The following is an 18,592-nucleotide window of genomic DNA, read 5'->3' on the forward strand; positions in this document are numbered from 1 at the left end:
TTTTCCCATCCCCGCTGGTTCCCAGTCCTCTTGCCCACCACCCAGGCTCCTTGACAATCTCATTTTCCTTCTCAGCCCATTCTTCCCTGGCTCCCAGTCCTAGTCTCCCCAGCCTGGCTCCCAGTTTCCTTTCCCAGCTGGTCTCCATCTCTTCCAACCCAACTCCCAGGCCCAGTTTCCCAGTCCTCTCCTCCTGCCAACCTGCAATCCCAATCTCCCCAAAACCCTTCAGGCTATTTGTCCCAATCTCCAATTAGACACACCCCAATCTGACTCTTGCATTCAAATCAGGCAGCTTTTTTCCTCCGTGCTGCCTGGCTGTTAGCAGGGAGGGCATTTAGGGTACAGAAAAGGCAGGGTCCCTCATTTAAGTTTTGGGGACCATCCCCTGGGCCATAGTAGCCCAGAGCTGCAATTGCAGGGATAGTCCTACTCCAGCCCCCTGCAGCATTGGTCTGTAGCATGTTTATTATGGACAAAATCTTCAGGGAATTCAGTCCCAAAGTTTGGTAAGTTTCTACTGAGCATGTGTGAACTGTGATTGTTCAGAGTCTTAGAATTTAGCTTATTTGGGCAGATTTTCATGGGGATGGCAAAATGCACATACCAGACACAGTGGTCACCTTGGCTAACTTTCAAGTCCCTGCTCCAAAGCAAGAGGGTGCTAGAACTACTCAAAGAAGGAGTTGCATGGGCAAAACTTATTTTTCTTTAACCTCATTCTTTGAAACTGTTCAATTGTTTTGAGAAATTCAGTCTGAGGCAAGCAATTTTGGAAATTTTCAGCCTGAATTATTAAAGTTTGTCAAAGTTACAAGCAACTGAAAACTGTGTTTTAAAAAGGGAAGGGTCATCACCCTTAATTATAAGCAGTACTGCCCACTAATTTCGCTGTTAATGCAGCATTTTCTAAACTGCACTTAACAAATGTAAGGATATTTTATTGTTTCTTGGTTGGTTAAATAAATTGAAGAGCATATGATTGAGATAATTACTACTTTTTTCTTTTAAATTTAGAGAGTGGAGGGATTTCTTAGCAAAGATATCAGCTATCTTATTTCTAATAAAAAGGAAGCAAAATTTGCTCAGGTTCTTGGACAAATTTCCCCAGTCCCAAGTCCAGGATCTGCACATACGGGCGGAAATAGTTCACCTCATCCCAGTAGCAGAAGAGATCGACATGATGGAAATTCATTTAAGATGGTGGATACAGTAAGTTTCTTGAGAAAAATGTTGTAAATCCATGTGCATCCTACCCTACCTGCTCATATGATTGTCCCTCATTTTGTTTTCTAAAGGCTGTGTAAACTGCGGAGCTGAGATTGACTTGTTTCAACATAACAAACATAGTTTGAACCAATTTAAAACTAACTGATAGTTAAATATGGCTTAACCTGCCTAAGCTAGAGTATGTTTCCTCAAAATAAAGTTCAAATATTGGCTCTTTCCTTACTGAAGCCAAACACGTTTAAACCAAATTTTTGAAAACTGTTTTCTAGCATAGAGTGGCAGACTGCTTAACCAGCAATATCATTAACAACTTTGAAACAGTGTAATTTAAAATGGTTCAGAACACAGTTTGATTCCTAATGTGAACAAGACCTGCAGTGACATTTGCCAGCATTCTTTAGAAAGCCAGGAATTGCAGCTACATATGTAGAGCCTTTTTAACATCATTCTACATGATTTTGCTAGTGGAAAGATTTTGTGTGATACAGTCAACCCACTTTCACTATCTTATCAACACTAGTAGACAGAAGATTTTTGTAGCTGTATTATCATCTAGGAAATAAGCACACAAATCAAATATTGTAAATCAGTGGTCAAATGTCTTTTGCTACAGAATGACTTTAATAGTCCTCAGACCCTTTCCCTGAGAACTGCACTGATTTCCACCAAGTTTGTAACACGGTTGACTGAGCAAGTCTCATGTCCACATGTGACACAGTTAAAAACTAGGTGGGCATATCATGTCTGATCCCTGTTTAGGAATAGGATTATGACCGGTGGAGGGTGAAAAACAGAGTTTTCTGGCAGCTGTGAAAAATCTGAAAAAGAAATTAGCTCAAACCAATCCTAAAATTCCAGAAAATATCACTGAATTGAAAAAAGTTGACGTTTCATTTCAAATTGAACAAAATGTTTTATTTGACCCAAAACTAACCATTTTGTTTTGGGTCACATTTTCGCATACAAGTAAATGAAATAAAGGTCTAGATCAGTGGTCCCCAATGTGGTGCCTGCAGGTGCCATGGCGCCCGCTGGGGCATTTATGTGCGCCTGCCTAGTGCCCAACAGGGGATCTGTCGGGGACAGAGAACTCAGGCTGCGGGCGCAGTGTTCTCTGTTCCCAGCAGGTGCGGGGCGCACCTAGTGCCCAGCAGAGAAGAGAATCTGGGGCCCCCCGCCTGCTGGGCACAGAGTGCTCCAGGGCTGCAGGCACCGGTGTTCTCTGTCCTCGTGGCTTTTCTCCGGCTTCTCTCTGGATTCATATATTATGTAATATTAAAATTTTTTTTGTATTATTTAATGTACAAATACAAAATAAGCCTTGAAAAATTGTTGGTGCCCGCCACAGTCTTCTGAAAACATGAATGTGCTACTGGTCACAAAAAGGTTGGGGACCACTGGTCTAGATTAACAATGTGAAGCGGCCCACCTTGTAATGTTTAGTCCAGTGGTTAGTACACTTATCTGGGATGTGGGAGACCTGGGTTCAGTTCCCCACAAGTGAAGCAGAGAAGGAATTTGAACTTGGATCTCTCATGTTGCAGGAGAGTGTGCTAATCCCTGGGCTGTCAAGTAGTCTGCAGGGGTTCTTTCTCATTGTCTCCTGTTGGCATTGTTCCACTTCATAAAAAATACTTGAATAGTCATTAGGCCAGAGAGAACTACTCTATATCCTGGTGGTTTGGGCACTTGCCTGTGTGGTGAGAGATCCCTGCTCTAATGCTTTGATCTGCTTTGGGGCAAAACTATTTGGGAAATTTCTATCAAATTCACAAATAGTTTTGGATCAACCAAAACTACATTTTTCAACAAATAAACTTAGTCCAGGAAAGTTCACCCTGCACTAGCTAGGATACACAAGCCAGGTTGCAGTACTTTCTAATATGGTCATTCTCTGTAGAAGGGGACACTTAATTGTGTGTGTGTGTGTGTGTGTGTGTAACAGGTTACCCAGCATCACTACCTTCCTAAGTCTCTGTTCGTTACTAAGAAATGTGGTCATACATTAGGGGAGTTGGAAGTCCTGCAGTGGGAGCGGTCAGGGTAGGAGTGGGACTTCACAGCTAAGGAGGATTCAGACATGAAAAGCTGGTTATCCTACAGTTGGCTGGGGGAGTACTTTCTCTCTGGTGTTTAGCTTCTGTTAAGTATTTGAAATGTATTATGCCAATAGCTGAATATCATAATTTCATTGAATATCTGTTGAAGGATATCCCTTATCATGCAGTTGCACATTGATATGCATTATGAAATCTTTCTTTGCAGTAAACCGTACTGGAAGCTTAGGCAAAGACTATTGTTAAACTTTGCTGGTTCTGATAGAGGACATGAAAACTGGTAACACTGATTGACCACATGTTTGTGTTTTCAGTATTTGCTGATTATTTTCTGTAATTGATCGTCCCAAAAAAATCCAGAAATCAAAGAAATTTCACAGTCCTAACACTGAGGAACTGTGGCCATGAAAACATTCATAAATTCAGGATTTTCAAAATCATATTTGACCTATAGGATGAGGTTAATTCTTTACTATGTCCCCCTCCTGCTTGGAGATGACTTAGAATGTTCGGCATCTGAAATATATGAGTGTTCATAAAGTGATATCAGTCCTTGCCAGTAGAGGGCTAATATGGCAATACCTTCTCTAGAATTTCACCCAGGCTGTTGAGATGGTCCTGTGCCAAATTTTGTTCCTTAAAACATATTGCTAGTAATTCTCATGAAAGTGGTCTTTCAATATTGCAAACCATTAACAGTGAAAATACTGAGCTTTTAGCTATATAGATCCCAACAGCAAAAAGAGTGCTCATTTTCAGCATCTGATTGATGAATGAAAATTGATAGAAAATGATAGCATGTTAAATAATGCAGATTAACACATGATGGTTATAATATACAGTATTTTGTTGGTTTAATAGAGGTATTTGACCACAAGCTTTAACTTCAATTTGTACAAAAAGCTAATTTTTAACATAAAAAGATAACTCCTCTTATGTTTCACTGTCTGAAATGAGCACTAATGTGTTGCATACAATAAGCAAAGTTTCTTTTAATTTTAGATACGTTTGAGTAGAGGAAAATCTTTAGTGGAAAAAGCTATCAAAGAACAGGTAAGCTGAGCAGTCCGTAAATTTGGATTTAGTAAAGAATATTACTCTCTCACTATTCTGAATGGTAGTGAACATCAGCAGAAGTAGAGTGATCTAAGGGAAAATACGCTGATGGGAAGTACAGCCAGATGTGCTGTGCTGTTTCTCACCAACACACTGTACCTTCAAGACTTGTTGCGAGACTCACCTGTTTTTCCATTTATTTCCTGGAGACTTCGGGAAGGAGAGAAAAGATCTGTTTTTAAAGGTTTATGACTAATAATTGATATTTTATCAAGGTCTATGCGTTTCCTGTAGTTAGTACACACAGAAATTGTAGATACATATGAATAAATTCAGCAGTTTCAGGATTCCCAGTAGATATAACAATGTGAACAACATGGGCTTTATGGAAGCCAAATGTCTTCTGGGTGGAAAGATGCTGTTACATGATTGTGAAGGCAGTTGAGGCAAGTGAAAGTCATCCTTATCTTTTGGCAGGAAACTGCGGGAAAAGACCATGTCTTGCTTTACATCAAATCTTTAAAGGGATTGCTTTTATTAAATATTAATAATGCTTACTGTTTGCAGGAATTAATCCCTTCAGGTAGTATACTATCCAATGCCTTGAGTTGGGGAGTGAAAATACTTCATGTTGATGGTAAATATATTTGTTTTATAAACTTTTAATCAAAACATGTGAAATATATTTTAATTAAATCACTGACAAGATTTGCTATTTTTCAAAAGTATTATTAAGAACAACAAATAATTTCAAGCATTAAAAAAAGCAGTTTGGCTAAATATAAATTCTCTCCATTTTTGAAAGATATTAAAAATTATCTTGAGCAAAAGAAAAAGGAGCTCTACCTGATCAAGAAAACAAGCATTTCAATTAAAGATGTGGTAAGTGAGTCCTTTCTAACTTAATGAAATAATTATTAGCAATGACAAATATTGTACGTGAGTTAAATAGTTCCTCCCAAGATGCTGGTTGATTTTATTTAAATAAACTCGTGAGTAAGAGTTTATGTATTAAATTTCTGATAACTGATATGTCTTTTGGGCCCTCAGTAATTTTTTTAAACTAAATCAGTTTAAAAATCAGAAGGGAAATGCTTGCTATGTTTGACAAGCATCATTTTTTTAAGATAAATTTGTAATATCCTTAATTTTTTTTAATAATATCCTTAGTCTCTCTAGTTCACCACTCTGAAAAAAGGAGGGCTAGGAGCCAGTAGCTATAAAGTTTCTGAAAGGGCCATTCCCTGTGCACCAAGCTAGAGTAGAGTGGGGACTGCTCTAACTTACTCCATTTACTAAGGGTCTCATAAGCCAGAAAATTGGGATATTGTCATGCCTTAAGGGTATACCAACCATGGCCATCTTTTCCCTGCAATGGATGTGCAAGACCCTCAACTTTTATGCCACTGAAGGATCCCAGTTGAATTGGGTTTTCTTTCTAGGACGAGATAAGCCGTAAAGATCAAAGTGATGACACTCCATAGAAAAATTTGGCCTACAGAGTGTGACTCTTCCCAGATTGCATAGTGAAAGGCTCCTGGTTCCCAGTCTTTTCACTGGAGTACAGTGTCTTCAAGCTACTCCAAGTGTGGTGTAGAGCCAGCATATAATTTTTTATTGGTCCCCCAGTTCCTGGCTTATGATCTGTGTAACTCTATTTAGGCAACTGTTTTTTTGCTGGTAGCTTTATATTTTTAATTAAGGCAGTGAATTTTTACGGATGCCCAGTCCACCTGATCTGTAGTATGTAAATAGCAGATAATAGTGTACATGCTGCCCTGGAATTCAGTACAAATTAACTTTTTGGAACCACTTGGAAGCCTTTGCTGAATCTCATGAGTGTATCAATTTTCCTTTCCCGGTCCCGTAATGGCCTGATATTTTTCAGTAATACAAAATGTAATGTTGACTCAGTATCTTGCCACATTCCAGGTAGTCTTAAGTAGAGCTACAACTTGAAGATGTTAGGGAATCTGAGTATCTGGTTTTTATCCAATAAATGCAAGGACTTAATATTTTGAAATTCGTAAATATTTCCTGTAGTACAGCCCTGATTTGCTAAAATAACATGGAATAACTGTCACTTTTAGTCACGTAAATTAGTAACATTTTTATGCAAGGAGCCATAAATGTTATGAAACCAATAAAGTTTCCTCCTACAATTTTTAACAGCATTTTTACCTGTTATCTCCGTTTATAATAAAACAGTATTGCAAAAATACAATGGATATCCATCAGCCAGTTTTCACATAGGTTTTTACCATGATGGTTATGAGGAAAGACTGAAATTTTATTCATTTGTTAAAAAATTACTCTTGAATAGTAGAATTTTGCCAAAGCTGCAATATTTCTTTGAGAAATAGACATGACAGATTTTCAGAATATTCATGTGCCTAAGTTGCATATCAGTTAATCATGATTTCACACAAACGTGCACACACAGTTTTAGAAATCTTCCTCTAAATGTTGAAGCTAAATAGAAACAATATTCAAACTTTTTTCTTTTAACTAGGGGAAACGATGTGATCAGAAATCGAAAAGTAAGTATTTTGACACTTGTTGAGGTTGTTGTCTTGTTTTGTCAATACTGAAAAATGCATTGTTTGTCTGAGAGAGCATCTTTGGCATACTCTTAATCTAGTTGGCCTGAGAAAAGTGTACAAAAATATCGCATGGTAATGATAAGTTTATGGGCAGATATTGAAAAAAAAAATCAGCTGGATGTGTGTCTGTACAAGTAATTTATTGTTATAATAAACAATAAGTTTATTGTTGGGTGGGGGAAAATATATTGTGATTTATTTTATTTATTTATTTCTGTTGAGCAGGTCGGTTGAAAAATCCATTTGTGAAGGTGGAAGACAGAAGCTGGTAAGTGCTCTTTCTGGATGGGAGGGATTGCTGTTTTACTCTCTAATATGCTCAACAAACTGAATCATTTAAATACACATGATAGTCTTTCTGGATGACTGATTGGATTACTGCTCCTTGAACTCATTGACTTCAGTTAAGAGGCTGTGGTGGTATAATCAACCTCTAGGAGAACCCAAAGTCTTTGATTGGAAGTGCATATTTATTCAGTGAACTAGTGATAATGCATCACAGGCTGTATCTACATTACAAAATTTGGTCAACATAAGTTACATCATCTTACCTCCACCAACTTTTGTATATCGCTTGGGTGTGCATACATAGCTGTTTGTGTCAGCACTGCGCATCCTCACCACAAGTGGTTGCATCAGTAGTAAATGCAGTTTACCTAGGACAGGTTATCCCATTGTCCTGTGCCACCAACCAGATCAGTGCCTCGTGGGACATTTTCACTGCGTAGCTGGATACCAGCAATTTGCCCAGGGATTTCTGGGAACTAGGGGCAAGTTCCCCCAGTGCAACTTTTTCCGTCCCATTGTTTTTGCATCATTTTTAAAATTCCCAAATCCTGCCTGTCCTTTTCAATCTCTACCATCTCTCTGATAGAAGCCTGGACCCTGCACAGCTCAGCACAATTCGAATAACCATTACTAATTAGAGGATCCACCATTCTTTTGTATTTGTGGAACTTCAATTAATATTACTATAACTGGTGGTATTGTGAGGAAAAGGAAGTGTTCAAGGATGATGAATGGGTAATAATGGACACAGAATAAAAATGTCAGGTTGTTTCTGACATTCATGGAGCAACTCCACCTGGTGGATGGTGCTTCTGGGCCTGAGAAACGAGCACTGAATGTTGGGATCATATCATAATGCAGATTTGGGATAATGAGCAGTAGCTGCAGAACTTTCGAATTCAATAAGCTATGTTCCTGGATCTGTGTGCTGATTTGCCCCAACCCTCCAGTGCAGACATATCAGAATGAGAGTTGCATTGATAGTGGAAAAGCAAGAGGCAGTTTCACTCTGGAAGTTTGCAATATCAGATTTCTATCAATCAGTGGCCAGTCAGTTCAGAGTTGGTAAATCCAGTGGGGTCCATTGTCATCCAAGAGTGCAAGGCCAATAAGTATATCTCACTGCACAGGATATGTGCAGGAAGTAGTAGGTGGATTTGAAGCAATGGAATTCCTGAACTAAGGTGCTGCCATAGATGGGATGCATATTCCTTTTCTGGCACCACCCTACCTGGCCAATGAATACATAAACTAAAAGAGGTACTTTTCCATGATTATGCCAGCCCTGGTGGAGTGGATTATCTGGAACTCTTCAATGACGTCGGTGTGGGCTGGACAGGGAAAGCATGTGGCGCATATATCTTTTCAACGCAGGACTTTTCCAGAAACTGCAAGATGGGACATTCTTCCCTGACTGGCACATTTCCACTGGTGGTGATGAAATGCCAACAGTGATTTTGGGGGACCCAGCCTACCCCTTGCTCCCTGGCTCATGAAGCTGTACGCTGGCCAACTCAAGAGCAGTGAAGAAAGTTTCAACCACTGACACAGCAAATGCAGGATGACTTTGAATGTGCTTTTGGTAGTTCAAAAGATTGCTGGCATAGATTACTGACTAGAATGGATCTCAGTGATCTTAAGTTTAAAAAGAAATGTATTGCATGCAAACAAACAGGAAACAAAGTTAAAGTGCAAATCAACAAGTATTTTGGCTCCACTGATTCAGGGTGATCATCACCTTTGTCTACCTTGTCCTCCCGTCCATCCCTCCACAAACACAAGTCGACGCCACATTCTATTTTGTTGCGAGCACATTCTTTCCATTTCTGGCCGAAGAGTTTTATCCAGCGTATTTTTGTTCTGCCCAGCAGTTGCTTGTGGTCTCTAGGGATCCAGTCACTAATGTGAGCGGTCCACCTATTTTCGTGCCTGCAGACTACACGACCTACGCATCTTCACTTTGCATCATACATTGCCTGCATTACATCGGTCGCCTCTGTACACCTTCTAATCTCCTCATTCGATATATGATCACAGAGCAATATCTTACACATTCCTTTCCATTGCTTTCTGGGTGGCAGCAAGTTTTTCTTCCTCCACTTTTGTCATTGACCAGCTGTCTGTCCCGTATATCATTGCTGGCAGAACAGTGGAGTTAAACAGTTCTTGCTTTTCTTCACAGGCAGTTCATTATCCATTAGAGACATCTTTATTTTGTTGAAGCTTGCCCACCCTGCCTTTCACCTCCTACTGCATTCCCCTTCGAATGAGTTGTCTCTGCTCATTTGCTGACCCAGGTAAATATATTTGTCAACCTCCTTGATTTCTTTCCCATTTACAGTGATGATTCCTTCTGCACAATGCTCATTCTGCATCCACTTCATCTTTGACGTGCTCACTTTCAACCCAATATCATGTGAAAGTGTTTGCAGTTACTGCAAGTTGATCTCCAGTTCTACTGTCTCCTTTGCCAATATTATGCAGTCATCAGCGAAGAGAAGATATGTGTTAACTGTTCTCCGTCACTTCTGATTCCTTCTTCCCAGGTCAATTTCTTGAACAGCGACTCCGGTACTGCTGCAAACAGCTTCGGTGAGATTGTGTCAACTTGTCCGACTCCTCTGTGTATAGTAATAATGCAGGGTACGATGAATAATGTTATCTCTGTCAAGCAATTGCGATTAATTTCAGCAGGTCAGTGTACCTCGGATCGATTCCAGTTTCATTGAGCGCATTGAGTACAGTGTTAATCTCCACCGAGTCTGTCTTTTTGTAGCCGACAAATGCAATACACAATGGTACTTTGTATTCTTTGCATTTTTCAATGAGCTGCCGAACTGAGTGGATGTGATGAATTGTCGCATATCCTGAGTCGAAAACAGCTTGTTCTCTGCTTTTGTGCATTTCAAAATCCTTCTTAATCCGATTGAGTATGATGTGGGTGAAGACTTTATACACTTGTGAGAGGAGTATGATCAGATGGTAGTTGCTCAGTTCTTCTGGATCGCCTTTCTTCATCAATAGTATTGTTTTTGATTTCTTCCATAGATCTGGAACATGCCTGCTATTGATGTGGATGGTGAACCATTGCGCCAATGCTTTGAAGAGAGTGTCTTCCCCTGCTTTCAGATATTCTGGCCGAATATTGTCCACTCCCGGACTCTTCCCTCTCTTTATGTTATGAACTGTGTATTCAGTTTCTTCTTCGAGTGCTTGCTCATATCCATTCCAGTTAGGTGTACGCGTGCCGTGTGCACGTTCATTGGAGATTTTTACCCTAGCAACACTCGGTGGGCTGGCATGGCACCCCCTGGAGTGGTGGCACTATGGTGCCGGATATATACCCCTGCCGGCTGCGCTCCAGTTCCTTCTTACCGCCCGTATTGGTCGTTGGAACAATGGAGCGCAGCTTAGCTGATCTCCACCACCCTAGCGATTTGCTCATTTCTGTTGTATTTGTGTATATAGTTAGTTAGTGTTTAGTTGTTAGTTCTGTAGTAGTTATTGTAGATAGTTAAGAGGGATCGGGGTCTAGCCCCTTTTCCCTCCTCTGGTACCGGGGCCCATGCCCAGTTCACCGGGCTTCAAACCGTGCTCAGCCTGTCATAGGCCGATGCCCACAGGAGACCCTCACGACTCCTGTCGTAAGTGCCTGGGTGAATCCCACCTGACGGACAAGTGCCGTATCTGTAAGGCGTTCAAGCCCCGGACTAAAAAAGAACGGGGCATTCGCCTAAAACAACTGCTGATGGAGGCAGCGTTGACTCCCCAGTCCTCTGCACCGTCGGCGGCACCGGGAGCAAGTGCCTCCTTGGCACCGGAGCGCACTCCAACAGCGAAGGCTCCTCGACATCAGCCATCACCGGCTCAAGCTTCTACCCGGCACTGTTCACTCTCACTACAGAGCAAGAAGCACAAGCCTCCTGCGGCTGCTATATTTACACCGCAGTCTGAGCGCTTAGCCAAGTCGGAGCGCCCAGCACCGTCAACTGCCATGGCACCGACGTCCTCTGCACCGTTGATTCCGGCCTCGCTGGAGCCGTCGAGTCCGGTGCTCACCAGCTCCCCGGCACGCGCCGTGGTTGAGCTTGTCGTGCCCTCCACTCTGGAGACGTTTTCCATGGCAAGGGACTTGATTGCCTTTACGGAGCCTGAGCTGCCTCAACCCCGGCGCCGCCGGTGCGGGTTCCTCAGTCTATAGGCAAGCCGGCCCTCATGAGACCTTCTTCACCCGGTACCACAGAACGTTGCCGGTCCCGATCCAGGTCCCGCAGGCATTCCCAGTCCCGCCATCGGTCCTACGGCCGCTCGCGGTCCCAGTACCATTCCCCATCGAAGTACTGGTCTTATTCGCGGCACCGCTCGAGGTACCGGTCGCCGTCCAGATACTGCCAGCACCGCTCCAGATCTCGGCACCACTCGTGGCACCGGACTTCTCGCAGCCGATCTCAGCACGGCAATTCCAGGCACCGGTCGACCTCCCAGCACCGCGCTGGTTGCGGGTCCTGGTCCCACTCCTGGCACCGTCATGACTCTCGGTATCATTCTCCGGCACCGCATAGGGACAGTTCGAGTGGACAAAGAGACCTACATCAAACGGTCTCCGCTCCCCCGTGGCCGTCTCGTCATCCGTCGATCTCCTTCCATGCAGAAGCTGCATCATATGGGGATTTGGATAACCACCAGGGACCTCATCAGTGGTCCTTTTGGACACCTTGGGCCTACCACCAAACCCAAGGTGATCCGCATATACCATTGCACTCTGGCCCTTCTGAACATCGGGCGCCAGAGACCACAATGAGCAGACCTCCCCCACCGAGTACGGAAGAATCTCCAACACACGTGCCAGACCCTCAAGATCCGCCACCTCAGGTCATCCCCCAAGACCAGGAGTCAATCCAAGACCCACTGGTTCCCGGGGTTTCATCCTCTTCCTCCCCGGATGAAGTGGTGGCGGGGACGTCTGCATCTGGACCGCCCCCAATCGACCTCAGGTCACACCAAGACCTTCTGCGCCGCGTCGCCCTCAATATCAACTTGCCTGTAGAGGAAATTCCTGAGGTGGACGACCCGGTTGTCAGTATACTTTCGGTGGAGGCTCCAACCAGGGTGGCCCTCCCCTTCATCCGCTCGATACAGGCTAGAGCAGATACCATCTGGCAATCCCCGGCATCCATACTGCCCACAGCCAGAGGGGTTGAACGTAAATACATGGTGCCCTCCAAGGGGTACGAGTACCTGTATGTACATCCCCCTCCTTGTTCATTGGTTGTTCAATCCGTCAATGAACGGGAGTGCCATGGCCAGCAAGCCCCTGCTCCTAAATCAAGGGAGGCCAGGCGAATGGATTTGTTGGGGAGAAAGATCTATTCCGCGGGAGGCCTCCAGCTCAGGGTGGCAAACCAGCAAGCCCTCCTGAGTAGGTACAGTTATAACACCTGGGAGGCAGTAGGGAAGTTTGTAGAGCTTGTCCCGCAGGACTCCCGCCAAGAATTCACAGCTCTCCTGGAGGAAGGGAAAAAAGTTGCGCGGACCTCCCTCCAGGCCTCGATGGATGCCGCCGATTCGGCAGCTAGACCCGTCGCCTCTGGGATTGCCAAGTGGCGTATATCATGGCTGCAAGTGTCAGGCCTGCCACCTGAGCTCCAGTACACGATACAGGACCTAGCCTTTGATGGCCAGGGCCTCTTCTCCCAGAAGACGGACCCTCGCCTACAGAGTCTGAAGGACTATCGCGTAATCATGCGTTCGCTGGGAATGCATACGCCACAGACTCGGAGACGATCTTTCCGGTCGCAGCCTCAGCGCTCCTACCCCCCACCTCCGCCAAGGCAAGACTTCACCAGAAGGCGAGGTCGTACCTCTCGCAGACGACTGTCTGGACCTCAAGGGGGTAACAAGGTCGGTCCCACCAAGCCACCAGCGGGACCGAAGCCAAACTTTTGAGGGTGCGCCCAAGAGCACTGTACCAATGACCGCCCAGGATCCCTTTCAGTTTGCCAACCGCCTTGCCGCATTCCTCCCTGCTTGGTCCCAGCTGACTTTGGACCGTTGGGTCTGCCACACGGTGGAGTCTGGCTACTGCCTTCAGTTTATTTCAACCCCTCCTCTCCACCCTCCTTCCTCGTCCCTCTTCAGGGACCCTTCTCACGAGCAACTCCTTCTGCAGGAGGTTTCGAGGCTCCTTGCGATGGGAGCTATAGAGGAGGTTCCGGAGGAATTAAGGGGCAAGGGGTTCTATTCCAGATATTTCCTAATTCCCAAGGCAAAAGGGGGCCTCCGGCCTATCCTGGACCTGCGAGGACTGAACAAATTCATGAGAAAGTTCAAGTTCCGCATGGTGTCCCTGGGGACCATCATCTCTTCCCTGGATCCCGGAGATTGGTACGCTGCTCTCAACATGAAGGACGCATATTTCCACATCGCGATTTACCCTCCGCACAGAAAGTACCTACACTTTGTGGTAAATCGTCAACATTACCAATTTGCAGTCCTCCCCTTTGGCCTCTCTTCGGCCCCTCGGGTATTCATGAAGTGTATGGCAGTAGTCGCCGCCTCCCTCCGCCGTCGTCAAATACACGTCTTCCCATAACTCGATGACTGGCTTATTTGAGGGACCTCCGAGGCTCAGGTCACCGTTCATATAAATGTCATCAAGGGCCTATTCACCCGTCTAGGCCTGATTATCAACCTGGACAAATCCGTTCTGCTACCTACACAGAGGATAGAATTCATAGGGGCCATGCTGGACTCCAATCGTGCATTGGCCAGCTTGCCCCCACAGCACTTTCAAACTATAGTCTCGCTTATACAGCGACTGAAAAGCTTCCCAACAACTTCTGTCCGCACCTGCCTTGGCCTCCTCGGTCACATGGCTGCGTGCACCTTCATTACGAAGCACGCGAGACTCCGCATGCATCGTCTCCAGACTTGGCTCGCCTCAGTCTACCGTCCATGCAGGGATGCCATAGACATGATAATCACGGTTCCACCAAGCGTTCTGGGCTCCCTTGACTGGTGGCTGACGCCCTCCCTGGTGTGTGCCGGTCGTCCGTTCCATCCGCCACAGCCCTCGGTGTCTCTGACAACAGACGCTTCTTCTCTCGGCTGGGGTGCTCACTTAGGGCACCTCCGCACCCAGGGTCTTTGGTCTTTTCAGGAGCTGGCGCTTCACATCAATGTCCGCAAACTGAGAGCGGTCCAACGGCGTGCCAGACCTTCCAGCATCACTTACAGGGCCGTTGTGTTGCAGTTTTCACAGACAACACAACGGCCATGTATTACATAAACAAGCAGGGAGGGACACGATCTTCCCCCCTTTGTCGAGAGGTGATGCGACTGTGGGACTTCTGCATAGCCCACTCAATAGACCTGGTAGCCTCCTTTCTCCTGGGAGTCCGGAACTCTCTAGCGGACCACCTGAGCAGGTCCTTCCTGTCCCACGAGTGGTCCATCCGTCCGGACAGCCTCCTTTCAATATTCCGGAAGTGGAGCTTTCCCCAGATAGACCTCTTTGCATCCCGAGAGAACAGGAAATGCCAGGCGTTCTGCTCTCTGCAGGGTCGCTCTCCAGGCTCCTTCTCGGACGTGTTCTTAATTCCCTGGGAAGGTCGTCTACTTTATGCCTTTCCACCCTTTCCCCTAGTCCAGAGTCCTGCTCAAGCTCCGCAGGGACAGGGACAGGCTAATCCTGATCGCTCTGGCGTGGCCGAGGCAGCACTGGTACACCATGCTGCTCAACCTATCTCTAGCGGACCCGATACCTCTGCCACTCTACCCGGACCTGATAATGCAGGACTTCGGCAGACTTCACCACCCGGACCTGCAGTCCCTCCACCTGACAGCATGGCTGCTGTCTGGCTAAACCAATCTGAATTGCGCTGTTCCACCCCGGTGCAACAGATCCTCCTGGGAAGCAGAAAGCCTTCCACGCAGGCCACATATCTCGCCAAATGAAATCGTTTTTCCCATTGGTGCGCCCAGCATAACCTTACTCCCAAAGGCGTATCGGTCCCCATTATCTTGGACTATTTATGGGACCTCAAGGAGCAGGGCCTGGCGCTCTCTTCGATAAGGGTGCATCTCGCCGCGATTTCCACCTTCCATCCTGGGGAATCCGGCAGTTCGATCTTCTCTCACCCTATAGTTTCCAGGTTCCTTAAGGGCTTGGAGCGACTCTACCCTCCGGTTAAGCGCCCTTCCCCTACCTGGGATCTCAACCTTGTATTAGCTAGGCTCACGGGCCCTCCCTTTGAGCCGTTAGCCACATGCTCGCTGCTGTACCTGTCCTGGAAGATGGCCTTCCTCGTCGCTATCACCTCGGCCAGACGGGTATCGGAGCTTCGTGCTTTGATGGTAGACCCCCCGTATACGATCTCCCACAAGGACAAGGTACAGCTGCGGCCACACCCGGCTTTCCTTCCCAAGGTGGTCTCTGCCTTCCACATTAATCAAGACATATTCCTACCAGTCTTCTTCCCGAAGCCGCACATATCGCGCCGGGAACAACAACTACATACCCTGGATGTCGGTCGGGCCCTCGCCTTTTACATCCAGAGGACCAAACCTTTCAGACTCTCACCTCAACTATTTGTAGCGGTCACGGAGCTCATGAAAGGCATGTCTATCTCTTCCCAGAGGATCTCATCCTGGGTGACGTCCTGTATCTGGACATGCTACAACTTGGCCCGCGTTCCGACTGGCCATCTCACCGCCCACTCTACTCAGGCTCAAGCCTCGTCTGCCGCTTTCCTGGCCCACGTTCCCATCCAGGAAATATGTCGCTCAGCTACCTGGTCTTCCGTCCATACTTTTGCATCCCACTATGCACTGGTCAAGTAGTCTAGAGACGATGCCGCCTTTGGCTCAGCGATCTTACATTCCACAACGTCTCACTCCGACCCCACCACCTAGGTAAGGCTTGGGAATCACCTAACTGGAATGGATATGAGCAAGCACTTGAAGAAAAGACGGTTACTCACCTTTGTAACTGTTGTTCTTCGAGATGTGTTGCTCATATCCATTCCACACCCGCCCTCCTTCCCCACTGTCGGAGTAGCTGGCAAGAAGGAACTGAGGAGCGGAGGGGCCGGCAGGGGTATATATCTGGTACCATAGTGGCGCCACTCCAGGGGGCGCCCTGCCGGCCCACCAAGTGTTGCTAGGGTAAAAATCTCCGACGAACGTGCACGCAGCCCGCGCACACCTAACTGGAATGGATATGAGCAACACATCTCGAAGAACAACAGTTACAAAGGTGAGTAACCGTTTTTTCTTCCTACTTAACATCGGGAGCTTCTTCTGTAACCTGCTGCCTTTACGGTGTACGCTGGACATTGACCTGCGAGGAGTAGAGATCGTTGTAGAATTTTGTCCATATTTCGTTCATCTTGCTCCTTTCGGATGTCCTTTCACCATTTTCATCTTTCAGCACTGCCAGCATAATCTGTTTCAGCCTAACATCCCTTTTTACCTTCTTCGGACTTTCATTCTTTTCCTCTGCCTCTCTCAATTTCTTCTTTCTAAAGTCTTTGTAATCTTCTTTGATCTTCACACAAATTTCTTTGCACAGTGTTCTGTATTCGTCCATTTTTTCCTTCTAATTTCTTGCACGCTCTCCTCACCATCAGAGTTACAGTTTCCTCACTGGTCCTCTGCTTGCGACCCAGCATTTTCAGTGCCTTTGCCGCCTTAGCTGCTGAGATTATCTGCAAGATAAACTCTTCATAGTCCTCATCAATGTCCTTGTTGACCTTATACTCGAGGTCATTTCACTTACTACCTGTGCAAATGTCTCTTCATTGAAGTGCCATTTTTGCTTTGGTTTCTGGCTTCTCTCCACTCAGTCTTCGTAAGCATTGTCAATGCATGGTTTTGAGCGCAAGTACGATGTTCTGAGCCTGTGCAAATTATTCATTCTTCTATTGTCACTACATTGTTGAAGATTCTTCTGGTACCATCATTACATAGTCAATCTGATTCAGCGTGATTCCATCCAGGCTTTTCCATGTTCACTGCCAACACTGTTCTTTTTGAAATATCGTGTTCATTATGTGGAGATGGTTTTCCGCTGCAAATGCAAACAGACGTGCCACGCGATCATTTCTTACACCTTTACCCAATTTTCCCACATACTTTTCTTTCTCACTCTCCTTTCCACCTACTATTGCATTGAAGTTCTCCTGGATAATTGTGTAGTTGGATCTTTTCTGCATTGCCTCCTCCAGCTCTTTATAGAAATGTTCCATTTCTTCGTCTTCCACTTGCTGCGTGGGAGCATACACCTGAATAATTTTTAATTGGTCTCCTTCATTTTATCTGAAGTGTGAGAACTGCTATCCGGGGTGATATGATGTCGCAGTTGTTTCTTTCCTGACAATGAATCCAATGCCTACAGTCCTTGCTCTGTTGTCTTATGAGCTTTCTAGGAATACTTGCTCTCCGCTTTTCCATTGTGCAATGAGGTCTTTTGGTTCTTCTTGTTTCGCGAATCCCAATGACATTTGCTTTTATTGATCTTGTGACTTCAATGTAAGTATCAATGTACAAATCAGATGATAGTGTTCTTGTGTTGTGACTTGCAACAAATAGTTGGTCTAGTCTTTTAGTCATTTTCTGTTTTTCATCCTGTGCTACCCCGGGTTATGAGCGTTGGTCAGGCTGACACATGAGTCTCTACTCAGTTTCCTGGTTTATTCTGCTTTGTGTGGCTTGTTTGGCAGGAGCATTTTGCAGCAGTGCATTCGGGGTGCCAGTCCTTGTGCCGTGTAGCTGCAGTATCCCCTGTGACAGACCCAGGCCAGTGTTGTACAGGAGTCTGGTAGAGGGCAAATATACTAGTCATTGGCTGAGTAGCTTTCTGTTCCCTGAGTGACTAGAGCAGGGACTGCACTGGAGTGATCAGGAACCTGCTAGAACCAATTAAGGCAGACAAGCTGATTAGAACACCTGCAGCCAATCAAGGCAGGCTAATCAGGGCACCTGGGTTTAAAAAGGAGCTCACTCCAATCAGGGAGGGAGGAACTAGAGGAGAGGAAGAGCGTGTGAGGAGCTGGGAGCAAGAGGCACAAGGAGCTGAGAGTGAGAGGCTGTGCTGTTGAAGGACTACGGAGTACAAGTGTTATCGGACACCAGGAGGAAGGTCCTGTGGTGAGGATAAAGAAGGTGTTTGGAGGAGGCCATGGGGAAGTAGCCCAGGGAGTTGTAACTGTCATGCAGCTGTTACAAGAAGCACTATAGACAGCTGCAATCCACAGAGCCCTGGGCTGGAACCCGGAGTAGAGGGCGGGCCCGGGTTCCCCCCAAACCTCCCAACTCGTGATCAGACACAGGAGGAGTTGTTCCAGACTGTGGGGAAGA

General features: G+C 45.7%; 1 protein-coding gene across 6 annotated transcripts in view; it reads left to right on the forward strand.

The window, feature by feature from the left end:
- DBF4 (DBF4 zinc finger) overlaps positions 1-18,592 on the forward strand; it is a 59,743-nt gene that overhangs the window by 19,172 nt on the left and 21,979 nt on the right. For all 6 annotated transcript variants that reach the window (XM_030550484.1, XM_030550487.1, XM_030550489.1 and 3 more), the window contains 6 exons: positions 1,018-1,212; positions 4,290-4,340; positions 4,911-4,980; positions 5,149-5,225; positions 6,856-6,883; positions 7,172-7,214. In XM_030550484.1, the coding sequence (XP_030406344.1) occupies positions 1,018-1,212; positions 4,290-4,340; positions 4,911-4,980; positions 5,149-5,225; positions 6,856-6,883; positions 7,172-7,214 (464 nt within the window). The remainder of the gene's footprint in view (positions 1-1,017; positions 1,213-4,289; positions 4,341-4,910; positions 4,981-5,148; positions 5,226-6,855; positions 6,884-7,171; positions 7,215-18,592) is intronic.

The sequence above is a fragment of the Gopherus evgoodei genome, chromosome 2, assembly GCF_007399415.2.
Source record: "Gopherus evgoodei ecotype Sinaloan lineage chromosome 2, rGopEvg1_v1.p, whole genome shotgun sequence".
In the NCBI taxonomy this organism is placed as follows: Eukaryota; Metazoa; Chordata; order Testudines; family Testudinidae; genus Gopherus; species Gopherus evgoodei.